Source organism: Nomascus leucogenys, chromosome 20, assembly GCF_006542625.1.
Source record: "Nomascus leucogenys isolate Asia chromosome 20, Asia_NLE_v1, whole genome shotgun sequence".
NCBI lineage: Eukaryota > Metazoa > Chordata > Mammalia > Primates > Hylobatidae > Nomascus > Nomascus leucogenys.
Window position 1 is genome coordinate 3332628 of NC_044400.1, and position 23517 is coordinate 3356144.

At 38.8% G+C, this 23517-nt stretch overlaps 1 protein-coding gene across 3 annotated transcripts in view; it reads right to left on the bottom strand.

Annotated features, from left to right (window-relative positions):
• Positions 1-13182: 13182 nt before the first annotated feature.
• EPC2 (enhancer of polycomb homolog 2) overlaps positions 13183-23517 on the bottom strand; it is a 145517-nt gene continuing 135182 nt past the window's right edge. For all 3 annotated transcript variants that reach the window (XM_012502529.2, XM_030800978.1, XM_030800977.1), the window contains 4 exons: positions 20040-20176; positions 18071-18230; positions 16827-17160; positions 13183-15222 (listed from right to left, as the gene is read on the bottom strand). In XM_012502529.2, coding sequence (XP_012357983.2) covers positions 15150-15222; positions 16827-17160; positions 18071-18230; positions 20040-20176 — 704 coding nt within the window. In that variant the 3' untranslated portion in view covers positions 13183-15149. The remainder of the gene's footprint in view (positions 15223-16826; positions 17161-18070; positions 18231-20039; positions 20177-23517) is intronic.

Below are 23517 nucleotides of genomic sequence, written 5' to 3' on the forward strand. Positions count from 1 at the left end.
CTGCACTCCAGACTGGGCAACAGGCTCAAAAAAAAAAAAATCATAAAACTCTTGTAAAAAATATAGAATTAAATACTCATGGATTCTTAGGTATGATACCAAAAGCATTAACAAAAAAATTAAATTGAAGTTTACCAATATTAAAAACTTTTATACATCAAAAAACATTGTCAGGAAAGTGAAAAGGCAAGCTACAAAATGGGAGAAAATCTTTGCAAATCGTAAAGCTTATAAGAATCTAGTATCCAGAATATATAAGGAACTTCAACATAAAAAGGCTAACAACCCAACTGAAAAATGGGCAAAGGACTTGAACAGACATTTCTCCAGAGAAGATGTACAAATAGCCAAATGAGCACATTAAAAGATAATTAATTTCTTTAGTCATTAGGAAAATGCAAATTCAAACTACATGGCTATAATTTTTTAAAAAAGGAAAATAAGTATTGATGAGGATGTGGAGAAACCGGAACTCAAATATATTGATGGTGGAATGTCAAACAGCCACTGTGGTTAAACACTTTGGTCCTTCCTCAAAAAGTTAAACATTGACTTAGAAATTCCAGTCCTAGTTTAGTTATATATCCCAAAGCATTAAAAAATAGATACTTAAGGCCGGGAGCGGTGGCTCACGCTTGTAATCCCAGCACTTTGGGAGGCCGAGGCGGGCGGATCACGAGGTCAGGAGATCGAGACCACGGTGAAACCCCGTCTCTACTAAAAATACAAAAAATTAGCCGGGCGTGGTGGCGGGCGCCTGTAGTCCCAGCTAGTCGGAGAGGCTGAGGCAGGAGAATGGCGTGAACCCGGGAGGCGGAGCTTACAGTGAGCTGAGATTGCGCCACTGCACTCCAGCCTGGGCGACAGAGCAAGACTCCGTCTCAAAAAAAAAAAAAAAAAAAAAAAAAAAAAAAAAAAAAAAACTCTCATTTCACTGATGAAGATTTCCAGGACATTTTTAAGTGAAAAAAGACAGAAAATAATGTATGTCATTGCTCCACTTTGTGTAAGAAAGTAGGAAAATTAGAATGTATGTGTAATGTATGCATTTTTTAGCTTGTATTTGCATTGAGAACCACTGGAAGGACAAACCAGAAACTAATAAATATGGAAATATGGACATCTATAAAGGTGAATGGGGACAGTGGTGGCAGACTTAGTGCAGTGTTTGTTTTGTTTTGGTTTGGTTTGTTTTTTTAAGACAGAGTCTTGGCCGGGCACAGTGGCTCACGCCTGTAATCCCAGCAGTTTGGGAGGCTGAGGAGGGTGGATGACAAGGTCAAGAGTTCAAGACCAGCCTGCCCAATATGGTGAAACCCCATCTCTACTGAAAATACAAAAATTAGCCAGGCGTGGTGATGGGCGCCTGTAGTCCCAGCTACTCGGGAGTTTGAGGCAGGATAATCACCTGAACCCGAGAGGCAGAGGTTGCAGGGAGCCGAGATCATGCCATTGCACTCCAGCCTAGGCAACAGAGCGAGACTCCATCTCAAAAAAAAAAAAAAAAAAAAAGGCAGAGTCTCATTCTGTCGCCCAGGCTGGAGTGCAGTGACATTATCTTGGCTCACTGCAAACTCTGCCTCCTGAGTTCAAGTGATTCTTATGCCTCAGCCTCCCGTGTGCCTGGGATTACAGATGTGTGCCACCATGCCCGCTAATTTTTGTATTTTTAGTAGAAATAGGGTTTTGCTGTGTTGGCCAGGCCAGTCTCGAACTCCTGACGTCAAGCGATCTGCCCATCTCTACCTCCCAAAGTGCTGGGATTACAGGCATGAGCCACCACCCCCGGCTGTAATGCAGTGTTTTAGTTGCTGAATCCTTGTGCCTAAACAACATTGCCTGGTATATGAAATAGACATTCAATCGACATTTATTTATTAAATGAATGAATTAATTAATAAGACATATTCCATATGGAACTAAAGGGTAGAGCTTGGATCAATGGTGAGAATTCAGTGAAGGTTTTAGCTCGGCATCAGGAAGATCTTTTTATTCAAGCAGTCAGAACAGGAATGGGCTACTTTGGGAGATGGAAGATGGGCCACTTGGTGTTAATATATTGGTTCCCAAACCTGAATACATGTAGGGGGATTTAAAGCCAGATTTCTAGGACTTATTCTATAATGAATCAGAATCTCTGAGGGTATATCCCAGATGCCTGGGTTTTTGGGGTGGTTTTTTTAGCTTCTCAAGAAATCTGGATGTCATCAGCCTAGCACCATTCATTCACTTATGTATCCAGGAACTATCTATGGAGCACCTACTACATGCCACGCTGCTGCACGAGGGATGAGCACGGAGCCAGGACTAAGATAGGCAAGGGCCCAGCTCTAACGAGACTGGCAGTCTAGAGGGAGAAGAAACAGGCAACGGGGAAGTAAAAGGACCAATACAGAAGATCATTTCACACACCCGATGAAGACGATAAGTCAGGGTGAAGTGACAGGGAGTTTAACTGGCTGAGGAAGGCCTCCTAAAGAGGCATTTTAGCTGGGGAACTGTATAAGAAGGAGCTGCAGTCATGTGAAGAAGTGAACAAAGAACATTCCAGACAGAGGGGCAGCATGCAAAGGGTCTGTGGTAGGAACAAGCTTGATGGTACCAGATTGACCAGGAGGCCACTGTGGCCACAGGAGAGGAGCAGAAATCAATCAGATCTAAGAGGTGGGCAGGGAAGAGGTCAGGAAGTGTGGTGTAGGCCAAGGTGGGGAGTTGAGCTTTTATTTGATGAGTAATGTGAAGGCCTGGAGTTTGGGAGCCACATTAGAAGGATGCAAACATCACATCTGGTAGAAGCAGGAATTGAGACCCACACCTTGGTCAGCTGATTTCTGTTCCCGTCCTCCCCACTAGTACTTGTGTATTTTTTTCCCAGGGGGCCATGCATCTTAAATTTCTACATCCTTGCCAGTGCTCAAGGATGTCTTAAACACAATGGATACTCAATAGTTACTGAATAAAATGATAAACAAATTATTCTGAAAAAATAATAAATACAATGAACAAAAGAAGGCAACTGGTCCAAATTTTCATCCAATCTTCTTTATGGGTTTCTTGAGGGTCACTATTCCAGTAATTTACCACTTGAAAAGTGGAATTACTAGTTTGAAAGATAGATCTAATTTAAACACATGCAAATAGGTGTCTTCAATCCAATGAAATTAGGCTGAATCAGTGAATATATGAAAAATTTCTAAACAGATGGCTTTCAATTTTTAAAAAGTTGTGTAGTTTTATGTACTTCTTAGATGTAATAAATATTACCCTAAATGCAAATTAACATTTAAAGTACTAATTTCAAGGCATGTAGTACTTAAGAAGGGTCCCTAACCTATACAATGTATCAAATAGACCATCTAAATGTGTGTAACATGGCTGACACTTTCAAAATTAGAACCATGACTAAGAGCTGAAAACCATTTAAAGGTCCATTTGTTGGAGGAAGGTTATGTGGAGGAAAGCACATGGGAACTGGCATCCTTCTAGGAGCAGTCCCAGATCTGGCACCATCTTGCTCTGTGACTTGGACAAGCTCATTCCTCTCTCTGGGTCCTAGGTGAGAGATGGACTAGACCATCGGTAGGGCTGTTTTTTAGTTACAAAAATTCTGTGCAATCTATTCCTCAAGAGAGAATGGGGAAAGGCAAAAGCCTTTGAGAAAAGGGTTGTTCCTCATTCATAAGCACGGAATCAAATTTCACCTCCAGTGACAGGGATTGGGGAGAACAGCACCCTTCAAATCAGCCAAGACAGAAGAGTTTGCAGATGAAAAAATTAACCCCAACTCAAGCCACATCTAGAAGAGAACTGGTGTCAGACATCAACAGCTGAGTACACACAGCGTTTGCATTTTTTTTTGACAAACATCTGATGTGGCTTTTGGTGTGAGCAAGCATCCTCTCTCCAAAATAGTTTAAATGGAAAGCTTTGATAATTCCCTAAATTCCTGATAAGTGTGTTGAAATCTGATCCTTGACAAAAATACACCCTGAAAGGACAATGCTTTGGGAAGGAAAAGAAACACTGGTTATCCACAGCCCCCAGATATGAATCTCACAGAAATCATTAATGAGAACATTTTTCTAGCTTACAAACACAATGACAAAACCAGCGGCTACCCAACCTGCTCCCAGATTTTCCTACACTTGCGTACAACCGCTAATTCCGTATAAATATAAGCAGAAAAATAGCTCTTGGGACTCTTAAAACAAAGCCTATTTTCTGCCACTCTCCACCCACAACCATCTGTTAGACTCTTGATGGAAGCTGCAGATGACAGCAACCCCACAAGGAAGCTTCACAGGAAAAGCAGCTTCTGAAGGGAGAGGTCAGCATTAGAAACATAACCTATTTTAGATTTCAAACCTGTTTGGTTAATAAGTTAAAGAGAATTTAAACTATGTTCAACAATCGTTATGTTTTGGTTTAAAATAACAATAAAAAGAATAAAAAATAAAAAGGAAATCTCTCGACTCTGCTTAATTGCACTAATTGTTATTTCTTCACTTATTTATTCAACCAATGTTTGAACACCTACCATGTGCTAGACTCTTTGCCAAGGGCAGGAGATAAAACAGAGAACACGTCCTTGCCATGATGAGGTTCACGAGACAGATGAAAGGACAAGTGAACAAAGAAATCATATCAGTACGATGATTTCCTTCATGGCACCCACAGGTAAGGGGCTAAGACAGAAAGTCACTGTCCCATTCATTCAGAGGATGACTGGAGAGCAACTTCAGATAGGAGGACCAGAGAGCAACTCTCTGAACAGGGTTAAGCCCTAAGATAAGATGAAACAGAGAAGTGTTCTTGGCAAAAGGGATGTCCACATACAAAGGCAGTGAGGCAGGAAATAGTTTGTTAAAGTCGAGGACCAGATATACCAGTGGGACTTGAGTGTGGTGGATGAAATGAAGTAATATGGGTGAGTTTGGAGAGAAAGGCGGGACAAGACCATGAAAGGTCTTCCAGCCAGGGTAGGAATTTGGATGTTAAGTGCAATGGGAAGCAATGGAAGGGAGAGGTTTTAGGAGGAAATTGATCAAATCTGATTGTTAAAGGATCCATATTGGCTACCATGTGACTTGATTAGAAATAGATAAGAATGGGGGTAGGGAGAAGTGTCATGAGCTTGCTGCAGTGCAAGAGATGGGCAGTGGTCTGGAGAAGATGGTGGTAGTCTGAACAAGGAGAAGAATGGATGGATTCAATACATATTTTGCAGTGCGTATCAAAAGATGTGTTGATGGGTTGTAATCGGGTTGGGGTGGTGGTGCCATATCCTGAGATGTGAAGGACTGGAGCAAGCAGGGGTAGGATGCAGAGGTGGTAGAAACAGGTTAGGGACAAAGCAGGAAAAAAACTGTTCCATTTTGCACATGGTAAGTTTGGGTATGTCTGTGAAACTTCCAAGTGGGGGTGTCAACAAAGCATTGGATATAGGAGAATGGAATTCAGAACAGAATTCTGGGCTAAAAATAACACTTTGATGTCACCAGGATAAAGATGGTACAGAGAGGCACAGAATCCTAGGAAAAAACCCTGAGAAGCTCCAACAAGCCATGTATATGTTAGGCAAGCCAAATTCTCCGAACATAGCTTCAGGACGGCTACTTTGCCCCTGTAGTCAAATACTACAGTCATATGATTGGAAAGGGTAACTGACAACCATGGTCTGGAGAGCCTGGAAACCTCTAGCACTGGGAATGAATGAGCACCTGAAAAGTGATTAGACCACCATGGAGGAACAATTCTCTGAGCATGATGTTCTGGGGGTGATTTGGGAACTTAGATGGCTTGAGATGGGATAGTGTGGGGGATATTTAAGAATTGCTATAGAAAATTTAAGTAACTCCCCCTTTAATCTATAATGAACTGCTAAGAAAGAATTATTATTTTTGAGACAGGATCTCGCTCCATCACCCAGGCTGGAGTACAGTGACGTGATCATAGCTCACTGCAGCTTTGACCTCCCAGGTTCAGGCAATTCTCCCATCTCGGCCTCCCAAGTAGCTGGGACTACTGATGTGTGCGCCACCATACCTGTCTAATTTTTAAATTTTTTGTAAAGACGAAGTCACACCATGTTGCCCAGGCTAGAATTACTTGTTTAAAGCATATGGTCTCATAATCTTAAAACGGCAGGAAAGGAAGGCATTTGTTACAGGGAATTGTTCATAGCACAAATTTCTAGTGGCCATGGAGCTTACTCAGCGAGAGGCATTCTTTGTTGTTGTTGTTGTTGTTTTTTGGAGTGAATGAAACTGGGAAATAACTTAATCACCCTTATTTGATAGTTGAGGAAATAAATTCTGAGGTTTACAGTGGAGTTACTAGTCCAGTCACAACTTGTCATTCCCAACCTTAGCTGTAATCATCATCTGGTAAGTTTACGAACCGAAACCCAACAACCAACCACACAAACAAACAAACTAAAACAAACACAAAATACCAGCATCCCGACTCACTTTTGGAGATCCTGATTCATTCAGCCTGGGATGAGTGAGATCCACACATCTGTATTTTTCAAAGTTTGCCTATTTCTTTCAGAGGTTGTTAATAGAGAACAAATCAAATAAAAAAATAAAAGCTCGCCCAGGTGGTTCTGACAGCCAGAAGCACCAGACAGGACTTGTACTCAAGCTTCCTAACATGAGTATCTGTCCTCGATACTTTACTTTTTACTTTGTCACTGCTAAACTCTCATCACTTCTATTTCCTTAGCAACCGCTGACCTCCACCACTTGTCCTCCACCTCTGCATGGCTCTTCTGAAGGAAATTAGAATGCCCTGGATGACCAGATCCTCCTCCCCATTGCTACTGCGTCTCTTCCTCTGCCCCCACCCGTGCCCTGGCCACATAGATGCTGAGGTTCTGCTGGTCACACTTCCTTTTCCCCAGTCTGTTCTTTTCTAGCTGATCTCATCCATTCCAATTTCTTCAAAGCCTTTGGTGTTACTGATGCCAGTCTTATCTCTGGTCTTGACCTGACCTCCTCCCAGTATCCAGGACTGTGGCATTTATGATTTACAAAATAACAATCTAAAGAGGACCTTAAATTGTTTCTTTATAAATGTATGAGTTAATCTATTGAGGCAGGTCCTGAGATACAAGACTGGAGTGTGTGGTGGTGGGATGGTTAATACAATCATGTAGATGTTGTGGCAGACACACCCTTGGGTGGCCTTATGATTCCTCTTAGTGTCTACGCCCTTGGTGTAATTCCCTCCCCTTGAGTGTGGGGAAGGCCAGTAACCTGCCTCTAATAAAATACGGCAAAAGTGAAGAGATTTTGCAGAGATAAGTGAAGTCCCTAATAAGTTGACTGAACTAATCAAACACTGTGTTGTGGGGGCCTGATCTAATCAGGCAAGCCCTTTCCAGATATAACTGAAGTCCCTAGTAAGTTGACTGAACTAATCAAAGACTGTGCTCCCATTGCATGGGCCTGATCTAATCAGGCGAGCCCCTTCCAAGAGCCAAGATCTTCCCTGAAGTAGGAGACTCCAAGCAGTGGAAACTCTCCATTGTTGGCCTTAAACTGTTACGAATTCTACAGCCACAGAGAAAAGAATTCTGTCACAATCTGAGGAGCTTGGATGCGGATCCTTCTCTACTTGGCCCACGGGATGAGAATGCAGCCCTGGCACCACTTTGGTTCCAGCCTTGTGCTAGATTCCAAACCCACATAATAATGTGCTATTGTTTTAAATGTGTAATAGTTTTTACTCAGCAGATAACTAACATAGATGTCTTAGGCCAAAAGCAGAACTCTTACATCTTGGCGATCCCTAATCTGGGTTCACTTGATCACCAACCAAAATCTCCTTATGGTAGTGAGAAGAGCACACAAGATAGATACTCGTAAGATAGGAGCTGTGTGTGTCCATGACCCCTGCTCACCCTGGAACTAAAACAGAGGAAGAACACAGTGTTCTTCTAAACAATAATTGTTAAACATGTTCAACATTGGTAAAAGGAAAATGTCATTGCTTTTGAATATGCTGTTCACCAAATCAAATTTGTATACTGAAGGTGAAATACTTTTCCTTTTGTGACTGTAGTCAATCTCTTGTTTTAGCACTGAAAAGTAACTGCAGAATCCTAGGCTCTCCTGAGGATAACAGGTGTTCACTGAGAATCAGTGTTCAGAAATATGTTATCATCTTGTTCTGCAATGTTACTGAGTCAGCTAGTGTAACAAGGGTTTTGTTCAAATATGCAATAATGCTGTAAGGGAGACTTCATGAGAAAAACAGTATCTTTTTTTTTTTTTGAGACGGAGTCTCGCTCTGTCACCCAGGCTGGAGTGCAGTGGCGCAATCTCGGCTCACTGCAAGCTCCGCCTCCCAGGTTCACGCCATTCTCCTGCCTCAGCCTCTCCGAGTAGCTGGGACTACAGGCGCCCGCCACCAAGCCCGGCTAATTTTTTGTATTTTTAGTAGAGACGGGGTTTCACCGTGGTCTCGATCTCCTGACCTCGTGATCCGCCCGCCTCGGCCTCCCAAAGTGCTGGGATTACCAGCGTGAGCCACCATGCCCAGCCGAAAAACGGTATCTTTAAGTACACACAGGACACTTTAATTTTGATATGACATAAACATCAAACCTAAAATTACTGCTAAAGAAGTATGTGGCTTAGTGTTCGTCTTCCCTATGCTAAAATTTCAACCACAGTTGGATACAATGCACTCAGTAAGTAACAGCAACAAAGCCCTTATGTTTGAAATAAGCAGTTTCCCCTTTGTACAACAGGAAGAGAAAACGTAGTAGTAGAAGGGTGCATAGGGTCTGATTTGTTACTGATACTTTTGAATGGTGCTGTTAAGTCCACAGATACTGACAAAAGCAGATTTTTCTGAAAGCAAGATAGCCACCTAGGGAGGTAGGGGGTGAGGATATTAGATTCCTATAGCATCGGAGCTGGCACAGATGTTTGAGGTTATCCAATTCCATTCATTCATTGCATGATACAAGCTCAGAGATATGAAGACTAGAAAATCACCAGCCAATTAAATGGCAGAGCAGGGATTAAAACCCAGCTTAACAAATTTCCGTGATAGAATTTCCACATTCTATCCTAATTGTTCTCTCCACTGTCCTCCCTCTAAAAAATACACAATTCTTTTGAGACTTGTAGTCATTGAAGTTGGTTAGTTCTGCACAAGATCAGCTACATTACATGATCTAATTATTCACAGTCAGCCTTGATGACATTAATGACTTAAAAAAAGAGCTCTGTAGTTCTCCTTGAAGAGGTCCTTCACATCCCTTCCAAGTTGGATTCCTAGGTATTATATTCTCTTTGCAGCAATTGTGAATGGGAGTTCACTCATGATTTGGCTCTCTGTTATTGGTGTATAGGAATGCTTGTGATTTTTGCACATTGATTTCGTATCCTGAGACTTTGCTGAAGCTCCTTATCAGCTTAAGGAGATTTTGGGCTGAGATGATGGGGTTTTCTAAATATACAATCATGTCATCTGCAAACAGAGACAATCTGACTTCCTCCCTTCCTATTTAACTACTCTTTCTTTCTTTCTCGTGCCTGATTGCCCTGGCCAGAACTTCCAATACCATGTTGAATAGGAGTGGTGAGAGACGGCATCTTCGTCTTGTACTGGTTTTCAAAAGGAAGGCTTCCAGCTTTTGCTCATTCAGTATGATACTGGCTGTGGGTTTGTCATAAATAGCTCTTATTATTTTGAGATACATTCCATCAATATCTAGTTTGTTGAGAGTTTTTAGCATGGAGGTGTATTGCTCAAGGAAATAAAAGAGGACATAAACAAATGGAAAAACATTCCATGCTCATGGATAGGAAGAATCAATATCGTAAAAATGGCCATACTGCCCAAAGTGATTCATAGATTCAATGCTATCCCCATCAAGCTACCACGGGCTTTCTTCATAGAATTAGGAAAAACTACTTTAAATTTCATATGGAACCAAAAAAGAGTCCATATAGCCAAGATAATCCTAAGCAAGAAGAACAAAGCTGGAGGCATCATGCTAACTGACTTCAAACTACACTACAAGGCTACAGTAACCAAAATAGCATGGTACTGGTACCCAAACAGATATATAAACCAATAGAACAGAACAGAGGCCTCAGAAATAATGCCACACATCTGCGACTATCTGATCTTTGACAAACCTGACAAAAACAAGAAATGGGGAAAGGATTCCCTATTTAATAAATGGTGTTGGGAAAACTGGCTAGCCATATGCAGAAAACTGAAACTGGATCCCTTCCTTACACCTTATACAAAAATTAACTCAAGGTGGATTAAAGACTGAAACCTAAAACCATAAAAACCCTAGAAGAAAACCTAGGCAATACCTTTCAGGACATAGGCACAGGCAAAGACTTCATGACTAAAACACCAAAAGCAATGGCAACAAAAGCCAAAATTGACAAATGAGATCTAATTAAACTAAAGAGCTTCTGCACAGCAAAACAAACTATCATCAGAGTGAACAGGCAACCTATAGAATGCGAGAAAATTTTTGCAATCTATCTATCTGACAAAGGGCTAATATCCAGAATCTACAAGGAAACTAAACAAATTTACAACAACAACAAAAAAAACCCTATCAAAAAGTGGGCAAAGGATATGAATAGATGCCTCTCAAAAAAAGACATTTATGCGGCCAACAAACATGAAAAAAACCTCATCATCACTAGTCATTAGAGAAATGCAAATGAAAACCACAATGAGATACCATCTCACGCCAGTTAGAATGGCGATCATTAAAAAGTTAGGAAACAACAGATGCTGGAGAGGATGTGGAGAAATAGGAACACTTTTACACTGTTGGTGGGAGTGTAAATTAGTTCAACCATTGTGGAAGACAGTGTGGCGATTCCTCAAGGATCTAGAACTGGAAATACCATTTGACCCAGCAATCCCATTACTGTGTATATACCCAAAGGATTACAAATCATTTACTATAAACACTTGTATGTTTATTGCAGCACTATTCACAATAGCAAAGACTTGGAATCAACCCAAATGCCCATCAATGATAGACTGGATAAAGAAAATGTGCCACATATACACCATGGAATACTATGCAGCCATAAAAAAGGATGAGTTCATGTCCTTCGCAGGGATATGGATGAAGCTGGAAACCATCATCCTCAGCAAACTAACACAGAACAGAAAACCAAACACCGCATGTTCTCACTCATAAGTGAGAGCTGATCAGTGAGAACACATGGACACAGGGAGGGGAACATCACACACCGGGGCCTGTTGGGGAGGGGGGGCCAGGGAAGGGATAGCATTAGGAGAAGTACCTAATGTAGATGACGGGTTGATGGGTGCAGCAAACCACCATGGCATGTGTATACCTATGTAACAAACCAGCATGTTCTGCATATGTATCCCAGAACTGCATATGTATCCCAGAAGTGTGTGTGTGTGTGTGTATGTGTATATATATATATATATATACACACATATATATATATATATATATATATATATATATATAAGCTCTAAACTGTATGCTCAACCTTACAGCTCACATAATTTACTTCCTTAATAAGCAACCAATGACACAAGAGCCACATGCACACCTCCACGAAGCTTCTCAGTGTGGCCTTTTATGGAGTTTCAAGAACTTGCTCATCTTGTAGATGGGGAAACAGGTCTGGAAAGTGCTAAATCAGCCAAGACCTGGACCAGACCTCGCTCCCATTGCTTTGTATTGAGAGCTTTAGCACTTACTCGCTAGGTCTGGCAGGCAGAAAAGAATATTTGGGTTTCCTCAGTGGATGGCTAGAAGCCACAGTTGGATATAATTCACTCAGTCTCGTGGTGTAATAGTTGGGAGGCTGTCTTCTAAATGAAATTCTAAACTGCTACGGATGCTGCTAACAAGTGGACTGAAAAATAGAATAAATACTTCTTTGAGGAGGGCTTCTTTCACGTTAAAGGTAGAAGGCAGTGTGGTTAGAAGTGTGGTGACTCCTAAGTTTAATTCCTCAGAAACTTAACAGCTATGTGACATAGAGTGAGTTACCTAACTTCTCTCAACTTCATCTTCCTGATCTTTAAAATGGGAAAAATTATATTACTAAACAGAATTGTTGTTAGGAGTAAATGAAAAAGTCATTAAGAGAGAATGCTACATGCTCCAGGATGTTAGCTATTATGACGCTGCTGTCAGTGATGAAAAACATCTCTTATCTTACAGGATATAATATTCAGAATCCCTTGAGATATCACCACCTTTTAAAATTTGGAAGTTTGCCAAGTCAGTTAAGAGACAATAAAACACTTCAGTCACAAGTATATTGTTATCAACAAAATTTGTGGAAAAGTGTAGCATCATACTCAAATACAGCAGTACATACTAGGGAAGCTTCTGAAATTTTGGTCCTCCTTGTTCTCCTGCCTTCCCCCCTAAAACCACTTTAGTAATAAAAAAAACACCTAGCACAGTTGCAAATACATTCCTGTTTTTTAAAAAGCCAGAATATACGTGTGTGTGTGTGTGTGTGTGTTATGTATACACATTAGTTTTAAAATGTGCCCTATAAATTTTTTAGTTTTTCCCTTGGTCTTTTGCAAAAGAAAACAAATCCTCAAATATACTTACAGCTATATCATAAAAATGACCTTGAATTATTGGAAAAAGAAGGGGGTGTACTCTCTTTATGAAGGTAGAGAAATAAGAAAAATACAATCAAAAATGTTTTTATCTGTGCTGAATTAAGAATATCCTACCATGAGAGAGTTACCCGTTTTGTTATTTTTTTAAAAAAATTAACCACCTCCACCCATTCCAAAGAAACACATTCTCCAAGGATTCTGAAAGCTTACTGGACTCTGAGTACCAACACTAATTTCCTGAGAAAACTAAGAGAGCAGTGCTGTCCAGTGCAGAAATAGACTATTCTTCAATTTAATAAAGTGAAAACAATTATTTGTTACTTAAGTTTTAGAGAAGCAATGGAAAATGTGTATGTACGTAAACTGAAATGCCATCCATGAAACAGTTACAACCAACAAAATAAGGAAGGCTTATGTTTCTATTTTACTTCAAAAGGAACAAATCAATTGGTCATCAGTCTTGTAAGTTCTGGATTTGCCACCACCTCCAGAAACCGTACAAATGGATAGTTCTTTTTTTTTTTTTACTTATTTATAACATATATATCACATAAGGCAAATTCACTTCATGCTTTACTTCAGTAAAATGGGGAAAAAAGCTTTCTCTGCAATTGGCACTAAAGTTGTTTTTAAGTTCTTAATAGCAAGGAGATACATCCAACTATAAGCAGAATGAACACAGTCATAATACATATCAAATCAAAATTATTTCCTTTATATAATCAGCAATGAGTAACTCCAGAGGTAGTATGGCAGAAACGAGCATGGATCCTATCAGGTCACAACCAAGACAAAATTAATATTTTTTCTATGGTTTTGACCATAAATTGCTTTACACATTTAGGAGCTGAATAAAAACCACTTTCACCAGAAATCATGGCCCATTAATTCAACTGACATATCAATTTACAACTTTCAGGACTGCAGATATAAAAAATGTAAAGTATAAAATTATGTAAGTTTGAAATGGTTTTAATTGTATTCATTAAAAATATTTACATTTCCCAGTACTTACTTGACAAAACCCCCTTGCAATATAATTCTACTCTAAACTTTATAAAATGAGGCTCACTTATGACATTTCAATGACTGCGATACTGCAAATTACTTACATTCTGTAAAATATCTTACGAACTTTCATATCAAAGGTAGTTTATATTGGATTATCTGAAACCCAATAGAGCTCACAGATGAGCTTCCTATAGTTCTTCTCATGAATGCTTGGACAGCATGTGAACAGGAAAAGTGCTGGTCTAAGTGCTATCATCTCCCTTAAATTTTCACTTACACTGTGTGCACATTGTGAAATAAACACATATGCAGCATGTCCGTGTTTTGATATGTATTTTTTATTTCCCTGCAGTTTTCACTTATCAAGAACAAGTAACAGGGAAAGTTGTCTGAACTAGTGCATAAACAAACATTCTGAAACACCACTACACGTATCTAATTTACAAGAGCCGTATAAAAAAAGTCACTAAAACACTACACTATGAAGGTGTCCAACGCTGACAGTCAGACTTTTTCCAACCCGTTACTTGCCTTGTAGCCACAGGAAAACTCTCCAAAATTGAAAAGACAATCTTGCCACAACCCTCCCCCCCTCCCAACACCTGGGATGGCTCGATATCTAGACTTCCAATAATTACTGCAATGATATAATGCAATACATACCTGGTAAATTATCTTTTATGTGGTGTGTTACAGTTTTAAAGCCAGTTAAAATATGCAGCCTTCAGATAAAATGTAATCCTCGAAAAATTTTCATATCTGCACAGCTTAAATGTGCTAGATGCATAATTTTTCCTATTCCATTTTTTCTGTGTAATTATTTTTTATAAATTGGTATTATAAATAGAAATATACATTCAAAATATATGGAAAAGTGAGTTACTACATTAAATTTGCATGTATCGATCCATCCCTTTCCCCTGCACAGTAATAGAAAATACTATTTTGCCTTGAACTTCATATTTGACAGTGAAATGCCACTAAAGTATTTACCAAAAAGTCCATCTAGTCAAATTGTGAAACAAAATGAACCAAGTGAAAACTTTACAGTTCCTTTAGAAAAAAATTACAAGAATTTCATTTCCTAGCTATGAATCTTTAACTTTTTAGACACAAAGTTGGATTTATTTTTACAAGATACAAAATGTAAACATGGCAAAATAAATAGTTAAAACAAGTGATGCAGGATCCCATTTCATGCTCATGATCCCATTAAAGAATTATTTTTTAAAATCCATTCAGTTGCAAATTCAAGTGCAAAAGCATGATGATGAATATCTACTATTCAAGTAACAGAAATAATATTGATGATACAAATAAACTATTTTACAAGGTAGTGATTTTCCCAATTTTACAAAATATACATCATATATGGATTTAACATCCAATATACTATAGTCCATTTAGGTCCATTGTTACACTCTGTGATCCACAGAGTGTTGCCTTTTGCATTCAGCTGGAATATGAATGACTGCACACCATCAGCACAGGTCAGAGCCACGTGTTTTAGGTTATGTCACTTCCATAGCTACTGTTGTCTCTGCTATTCCATTTAAGCCCAATCTTTCTGGTTCGTGGTTCTCTCTATGGTAAGGCAAAGGATAAAATAAATATCAATACTCTCTAGAACATGATGTTACCACTTAGTATTTACAAAAACACTGTTATGTAATTACAACTAAACATAACTTCACAAGAACAATTCCCATTTTTGCCATTTCTAGATAGGAATGAGAAAAACTTTTCTTCAGCTCAGAAATTCCATTAATTCCTAATTTTTTTATTATGGCTATTTACTTAGGAAAGATAATAATTTAACATGGCATTTCAGTAGAAGCCAATGAGAAATTACTTATGAATTATGTATCACAGGACAAACCAAGTTTTTTTTTTTTTTCTGGAGAGATGAAGCATATGACACTCAAAAAGAGTAATCATTAGGAGCACAATATTACTGAAATTACTTCCCACTAGAGTTTAATTCTATAGGCTTAAGATCATGTATTTATTGGCCGGGCACGGTGGCTCACGCCTGTAATCCCAGCACTTTGGGAGGCTGAGGCGGGTGGATCACGAGGTCAGGAGATTGAGACCACGGTGAAACCCCGTCTCTACTAAAAACACAAAAAATTAGCTGGCCGTGGTGGCGGGCGCCTGTAGTCCCAGCTACTCCGGAGGCTGAGGCAGGAGAATGGCGTGAACCTGGGAGGCGGAGCTTGCAGTGAGCCGAGATCACGCGACTGCACTCCAGCCTGGGCGACAGAGCGAGACTCCGTCTCAAAAAAAAAAAAAAGATCATGTATTTATTAACCTATGCAAATCAATTTTTTTCTGATTCATTGTTCTCCTTGTATTAGTGTCATAGAAAGAATATAAAAACATTCTAACATATGTACGTTAATCCTAGAATATTCTCATTTTTAATATACATAAGGTAATTTACTTTTCCTTTGTGTATGACGCTAAAGAAAACACAAATTTGGATGTGAAACCTAAACTCTGGCATGGAGTTAATCATAACAACTCTCATCTTCCAGACTGCCTGGACTATAAAACATTAATACAAGAGTAACTTCACGCCTGTAATCCCAGCACTTTGGAAGGCTGAGGCAGGTGGATCACCAGGTCAGGAGATTGAGACTATCCCAGCCAACATGGTGAAACCCCGTCTCTACTAAAAATACAAAAATTAGCCAGGCATGGTGGCATGCGCCTGTAGTCCCAGCTACTTGGGAGGCTGAGGCAGGAGAATCGCTTGAACCCAGGAGGCGGAGGTTGCAGTGAGCTGAGATTGCGCCATTGCACTCCAGCCTGAGCAAGACAGCAAGACTCCATCTCGGGGGTGGGGTGGGCAGTGAAGGGGAAGAGTAACTGAAGCTTCTAACATGGACTCTGATGTTTGACAATTTGATGTCCTTTTCTTTCTTTTCCTTTCTCTCTCTCTCTCTACTACTACTACTCTCTCTGTCTTTCTCTAACAATCCTACTAGGTTGGCATTTAAGCATCCTACTAGGCACCTTAAACAAATACCTAAGTCACAGAGCTTTACGCGGATCTTCAATATCTATTGAAAATCAAGTCTGTCAATAAACACCTATTGCTTGAGCAGTGAAAAAAAAAGTTTTTTTCTTCCCACAGGACAGCCAGCACAAAGGGAGAAAAATCACTGAAACACACACACACACACCTTGCTATGCTGCTGATGGCACTGCTGGGAGTAACCTTTGGCACCCTGTCCATACTGGCAGCAACTGTGGCAAGTTTTAAGGCTGTTGGCGATGGTGCTGAAGTCCGTGTATTGATATGCACATTGACTGGAGAAACAACACTGACATTATTGAGGTGCACTGCATTTGTCAGGCAGGAATTGTTCATGGGGAGTGTCTGAGGACTGCTTGTGCACAATGCTGGGATTAAGTGGTTTGTAGTGGTGTGGCCAACTGTCCTTACAAGTTGTACGGCTGAAATCCCTGGGCTGGATGATAAAGCCATATTGGTGGAGTATAATGTTTTAGAGGTTCCTGAAAAAGAAAGAAGTCATTCAGTTAGTATCATGAGACATCAATAAAACTATTTTTAGAAGTTTAATAAAATAAATACAAACATTTGTATTTGAATTGAATGCCAAGTTAACTTTTCACACACTGGTCTCTCCAAAGGGAGCTTCTGATCACTAAGTAGAATGTACTAATCTGCTACAACCCCCAAAACACCCTCTTTCTACTGGTCTACATAAAAGGGCTTTGCAAAGTATTCTGCTGCCTATATCTGGCAACCGTGGAGTTAAGTATAACAGGACAGATGGAAATGACAGTTGGGTTTCCCTAAGTATGTACACATGCATGAATATTAGTAAAAATGGACAATCAGGCTCATGGGTATATATAAAAGCAACTGGAAAATCCTAGGGTCTGAGAGGTAGTTGAAGGATGATAGGAATAGAAAGTCTTTGCAGACTCAGGGTACTAAGAAGCAGACAGGGTTTCACGGCAATACTCTATCTAAAGAGGGGGAGCCAGAGTTAGTATGCCTATGAGCAGTATGTAAGAGTGGGAGGGCAAATCTGATTTCCAATTTATTACTGTCCTGGATTATATTTCACCTTTTTATCAATGCATGGATGATTCAATGGGGATGGTTAGCTCACAGATTTCCTAAGATGTGAGGCAACTGACAGTATGTGAATGAGACCAGGAAGGGTAGAATGTTACACAGTTATGTATTCAATGGATGAGGGAGAAAACAAGGAGTGGATTCTACGTGAATTCTAGAAAACATCTACCTATTTCCCCCTCTTTCCAAAGAAATCCTAAAGAGTCCTGATTGACTTCTTATACACATTTTCCCCTTGGATAAAAAAACAAAAAAAACCTCCCAATCACTGAGTTACAACTTCAAGAAAGTAGGTACCATGTGAAACCCCAGCTGTACCTGAAGGCTGGACAACACCGTTTATGTTATTGTGGCCAGTGTTCTGTTCCTTGGCTACCTCACTGCGACTTGGAACAGGTGCACTGACCACTGCAGATGCAGCAAAGTGGGCGCTGGCTGAGTCAAGTGTTTTAGACAAACAGTCAGAGGTGCTTGAGCCCTATAAAATGAACAAAGTTAAATGCTCTAATTTTTAGATGTGATTTTATGAACATATTAAGGGATGGGGCAAACTCAAGAGGCTGTTGCCTATCTAACCTTGAACAATTACAAGTGTTTAGATTAAGAGATCTAGGATTCCATAGATGATTTTTGGCATATGAAGCAGGGAAATGAACAAAAACTGAGAAGTTATTTCTGAGAAAGAACTAGAGATTAAATAACCCAAGGCTTTAATGTTCTATTAATTTTTCCAATAAATATTAATGCTTTTAAAAATGCTTGACAAACTAGATACTTGGATAAAATGAAATCATAGAGATGATTAATAGACATTTTTGTCACAATGTGAAAACCTATCTTGGCCTAACCCTGAAATAGGATGAAAATACTTTTGGCTGGTTAACCAAAAGACTCAGAAAAAGCAAACAAAGTAAAATGGCCATTCCTCCTTGATTCTGTATAAAACTGGTTGCTAAGTCCTAGTTACTAAGTCCTACAGCCCTTGTCCTTGAGCAAGTCCCAGATCCACCTGGATGTCACAGGAGTGTTGGGTTCCAGGGTCACTGAGATTTTCATGTTACTGGAGTCGGGATCTTTAAAGTCAGCGTACTGACCCTTTGGGAATGGGCTGAACCACAATGGGCAGATTCTAGCCCGAGAGCTCACAAAACATAACCAAAATCGAGTAAACCTCAGTTATCACTTTAGAAGTGGTTTTAGAATTACAGAGCAATAAAACTTAAGACCTAAAACGCAATGTTTATGTTTTTCAGGTGGTTCAAATTTGAAATAGATTTCTTAGTTTTGTTTTTAGTGGCTTAAAACAGAAATTTGTTATCATACAGTTCTGTAGGCCAGAAGTCCACAATGAAGCTTATGGGGTTAAAATCAAGGTGTTGGCAGGGCTGGTTCCTTCTGGCAACGATGGTTTTATGAAGTATTTTTATTCTTATCTCTAGCATCTTTATTTAGTGGTGTCTACAAACAACTTCCCCTAGTGGCAATTTTCTTCTTCATTTAAAAAATTTTTAATTAAAATTTTTTTTTTTGAGACACAGTCTGACTCCATCACCCGGGCTGGAGTGCAGTGGCGCGATCTTAGCTCACTGAAACCTTCCCCCGCTTCAGGGTTCAAGCGATTCTCATGCCTCAGCCTCCCAAGTAGCTGGGCTTACAGGTATTCACCACCATGCCCAGTTAGTTTTTGTATTTTTAGTAGAGACAGCGTTTTGCCATGTTGACCAGGCTGATCTTGAACTCCTGACCGCAAGTGATCTGCCTGCCTCGGCCGCTCAAAGTGCTGGGATTACAGGCATGAGCCACCGTGCCTGGCTGCAATTTAACAGGGAAATGTGATTCACAATGGCAAGGGGTTATGCTGTTAATGTATTGCACAGTTCAACTGCATTACTGCCCAACTCATGGAGCACATCCACATGGCACTTTAACACATAGTTTAGGAAGTGGTTAGGAAAGTTTTATCTTTCAAAAAATCTTCTTTGGGGGAGTTGGAGGTGGAGAATGATTCTTACAACTACATATATAATTACTTCTATAAATTCTCAACAACCTTTCAAAAAATTTAAAATACCGTATTTGGCTCCAGCACTCTTCTCTAAATATTAAGAGATTAGTTTATAGGCTAGTCACTTAAAATTACGTACATTAACTGAAAAGGAATTCAGGTTACAGAACCCAAATCAAGAGTGGCAAAACCGAGATTATCTTCTGTGACTTGACTAAAATTGAATAAAACTACATAATGATGAAAGAAACAAACATAACTATGACGAAAAGAGCCGTTTACCTGTGCTTTTGGATGTGTCTGTTGCGAGGAATGCTGAGATTGCTGTTTCTGCTGAAGCTGGGCAAGTTGCTGCCTTTGCATCTGAACTAACTGCTGCTGATGTGTCTGAAACTGCTCTTCTGTGATACCCCCTGTTACTGGTAAAGAACATGAATTTTGGAAATGAGTACATTTTAAAAGATTTTTAATAACACAAGCAGAATATGATATAAACTTATTCCATAATTAAGATGAAAGCAATTACAAATTACAATATGGATTATCAGAAAATAATCTAATGAAAATGGCAAATCTTTCAGCAAGTGTGGTGTATGCTTGTATCTGTGATCTCCATCACATGCTAAGAAAAGTGCCTAAATGTAGTTTTTGTTGAATAATATAGTTCTAACATGAGTACTTTACCATTTATTCAGACTCAGTATCTTTGAGACCACTGTTAATTCTCTATATTATGGAGAGCATGTAATGAGAAAAACTTTGATTTATTCATGTTAATAATAATAACGACTAAGTTATAGTCTTAATAAGAAAGCAGGACCATCTGCAAGACTGTAAATGATTTTTACTGCTGGTTTCATAAAACACTGAAGTGAAAATACTTTATTCTCTGATTACAAATCAAAGTAGAGAACAACATTCATCTAACATAACCATAAACCATAGTTTAAGCCAATAGATTCAATGCCTAAAGTAAATCCATCTATAAAAATATGGGCTAGAAATCAGACAAGTATTCAGAAAACTGAAGATACTATGTATCCTCAGATGTAGTAAATTCTACTGCGACCAACTGTGTTAAAAGTGTGTTTCAAATGAAAACAAGACATCTACAACTTGTTGAAAAAATCGGCTAAGTTACAGAAACCACTTTTCTCAAAGAAATGTAAACAAAATTTCATTCGTTGATATTTAAGTAGATCACTGATAAGCTGATTTAGAGAACACAAAGACATTTCCATGGAAGTCACTATAAATTAAGAGTCGAGAAAAATTAAATGACATAATACATGTACTTTAGAGTAATTTTGCTCTATTTTCTTTATTGCTTGCTTTCCTTTCTCCCAATGATTTCAATCAACAAATATTTACTATCTACTATAATGCAGAATGCTGCACTAAGAGTCACAGTGAATATAGGGGAAAATAAGAAGAGGATCTCTGTTACAAAGTCCTGGAATGTAGCTGGGAAGAAAAGACAGACATAAGAAATACCAATGAATGAATCAACCTTTACATGCAATTGAGTGATCTAATCAATATGACCTAAAGGAGTTTAGACTGGCAACTATCCTCAGTCTAGCTTACTTAATTCTCCCATGTTTTCTGTTGAATAGGATCACACATGAATAATCAAAAAAACTTTTTTTATGGTAAATTAGACATGTAACAAGTTATGCCTAGTACAGTCTATTTTCTATGAAAAAGGAGTTATGCCCCAGAAATGAACAAAGCTTTAGATATACTCTCATTTCTGTTCTACAATATTACCATTAAAATTTGTATTGGACTATAAGGGGAAAACAGTTCTTAGATATCAATTTTATTTTTAAAAGACTCAAAACTGGGGGCTATTACAGTGCTCACTCCAAAATTTTATATTACCTGTATTTTTGAAGTACACATTAGTTATCTTACTGAATTATCAACAAAATCAAATGTCTTTCTTTGCACATGTTAAATTCACTGCAAGAGTTCTATTTTTAAATGAAAATTTTTTTTTAAATTCTAAATTTACAATCTTCAAACTCAAATGAAAATGTGAAGTATTCATGAATTTCCAGCTGTTTGAAAACCTTGGAGAAAGAGATGAAAAATAGTTTATTAGATACAAAGGCAGAAAGAAAAATCTTAAATTAAACCCGAATAAATCTGTTTAAGTCCTATGTGTACAGTGCACCAATTCAAAAGAAATGGACTTGGAATCTGGTATTACTACAACAGTCCTTAAGTCCAGTGTCAAGTGTGTCCAGAGTTGAGCTTTATGTTCTAGTGAAAAGGAGAGAGGCACAGTGATTAACATTAAGTGAGGAATAAGCCAAATAAGAATATATACTTTCAGTTGCTATTTCAAAATTGAGAGAGAAACAAGAATGATAATTTTTTCTTCTTTCTAAAATCTTTTAAGTCAGTTGATAAAATCTTACTAATTCAGAATAAAGTATATATCTAAATTAGTAGAAAGAACAGTTTTTTGGAGACAGAGTCTTGCTCTATTGCCCAGGCTAGAGTGCAGTGGTGCAATCATAGCTCACTGCAGCCTTGAACTCCTGGGTTCAAGCAATCCTCCCGCCTCAGCCTCCTGAGTAGTTGGAACTGCTGGTGCATGGCATCACACCTGGCTAATGTTAAAGATTTTTTGTATACCCAGGGTCTCATTATGTTGCCCAGGCTGGCCTCCAATTCATGGCCGCAAGTGATCTTCCTGCCTCAGTCTCCCAAAGTGGTGGAATTACATGCATGAGCCACTGTGACCAGCCCAAATTGCTATTTTTTAACAACAATAAAAAATATTTTTTGGGTTGGTAGACCATAGATAACAAAATATTGCCAAATAGCTGTGTTCCACTTGCTTTTATGAACCATGATCATTTGTGTACATATTAAAAAGGGAAACAGATAAAACTAGCTGTTTTTTTGGGTGTCTCCATTTACTGTCCTGTCTTCTTGAGACCATTAATTTGCTCAGGAACCTTATTCTTTTCTCCTCATAGAAAACTCAGAAAATCCCAACCTGGCCGCAATCCAAATTATTCAGATTAATGGTCAGTGTTTCTTAACCTTTTTAAACCTAGGTGGACTTTGATACTAAAATTCTCATTTCTGATCCCATTTCTGGTTGAGAATCACTGACACAAATGTAATTCTATATGTATATGCTTTAAAAAATTACATTCATTTTTTTTCTTTTCCCCCTCACCTCAATCTCAATATGTTATATCCATTCTTGACATCTAGCTCTTTATTATTAAGTAAGGTATTCTGTGCTTGAAACAAGCTGATTTTCCTCATTCAGAATTTTCTAGAGCACTGTTTATTATTACTTCAAAACTTTAGACAAAAATTGCCAATAGTAATCAACGACACAAAATTGGAACACATAAAAAACATCCTTTCTAACTCCTTTATTATTTCAGGGAGGAGGAAAAGTGGTAAGAAATGCACAGTTTTAATAGGATGGACAAAATTTTGAATTGCAATTCTCAGGGTTCTCAGGGTTTACCTACTGGTGGTGGGCGGGGGGGCAGGGGCGGGTGGTAGAAATTTGATTGAAAGCACTTTCTCTACTAGTTATTTTTTTCTTTCGTAAGTTACTGAAATACATTCATAAGAGATTTCTTACATTGCTTTGGATTACCAACAGGCACACATCAAAGTACATCAGGAAGAGGTAATAGTTATAGAGTGAACAAATCTGTTTCAGAATGAGACACAAGATAGATACCCAGCTCTGGGTGAGGTGATGGTGGCACCATGGGCA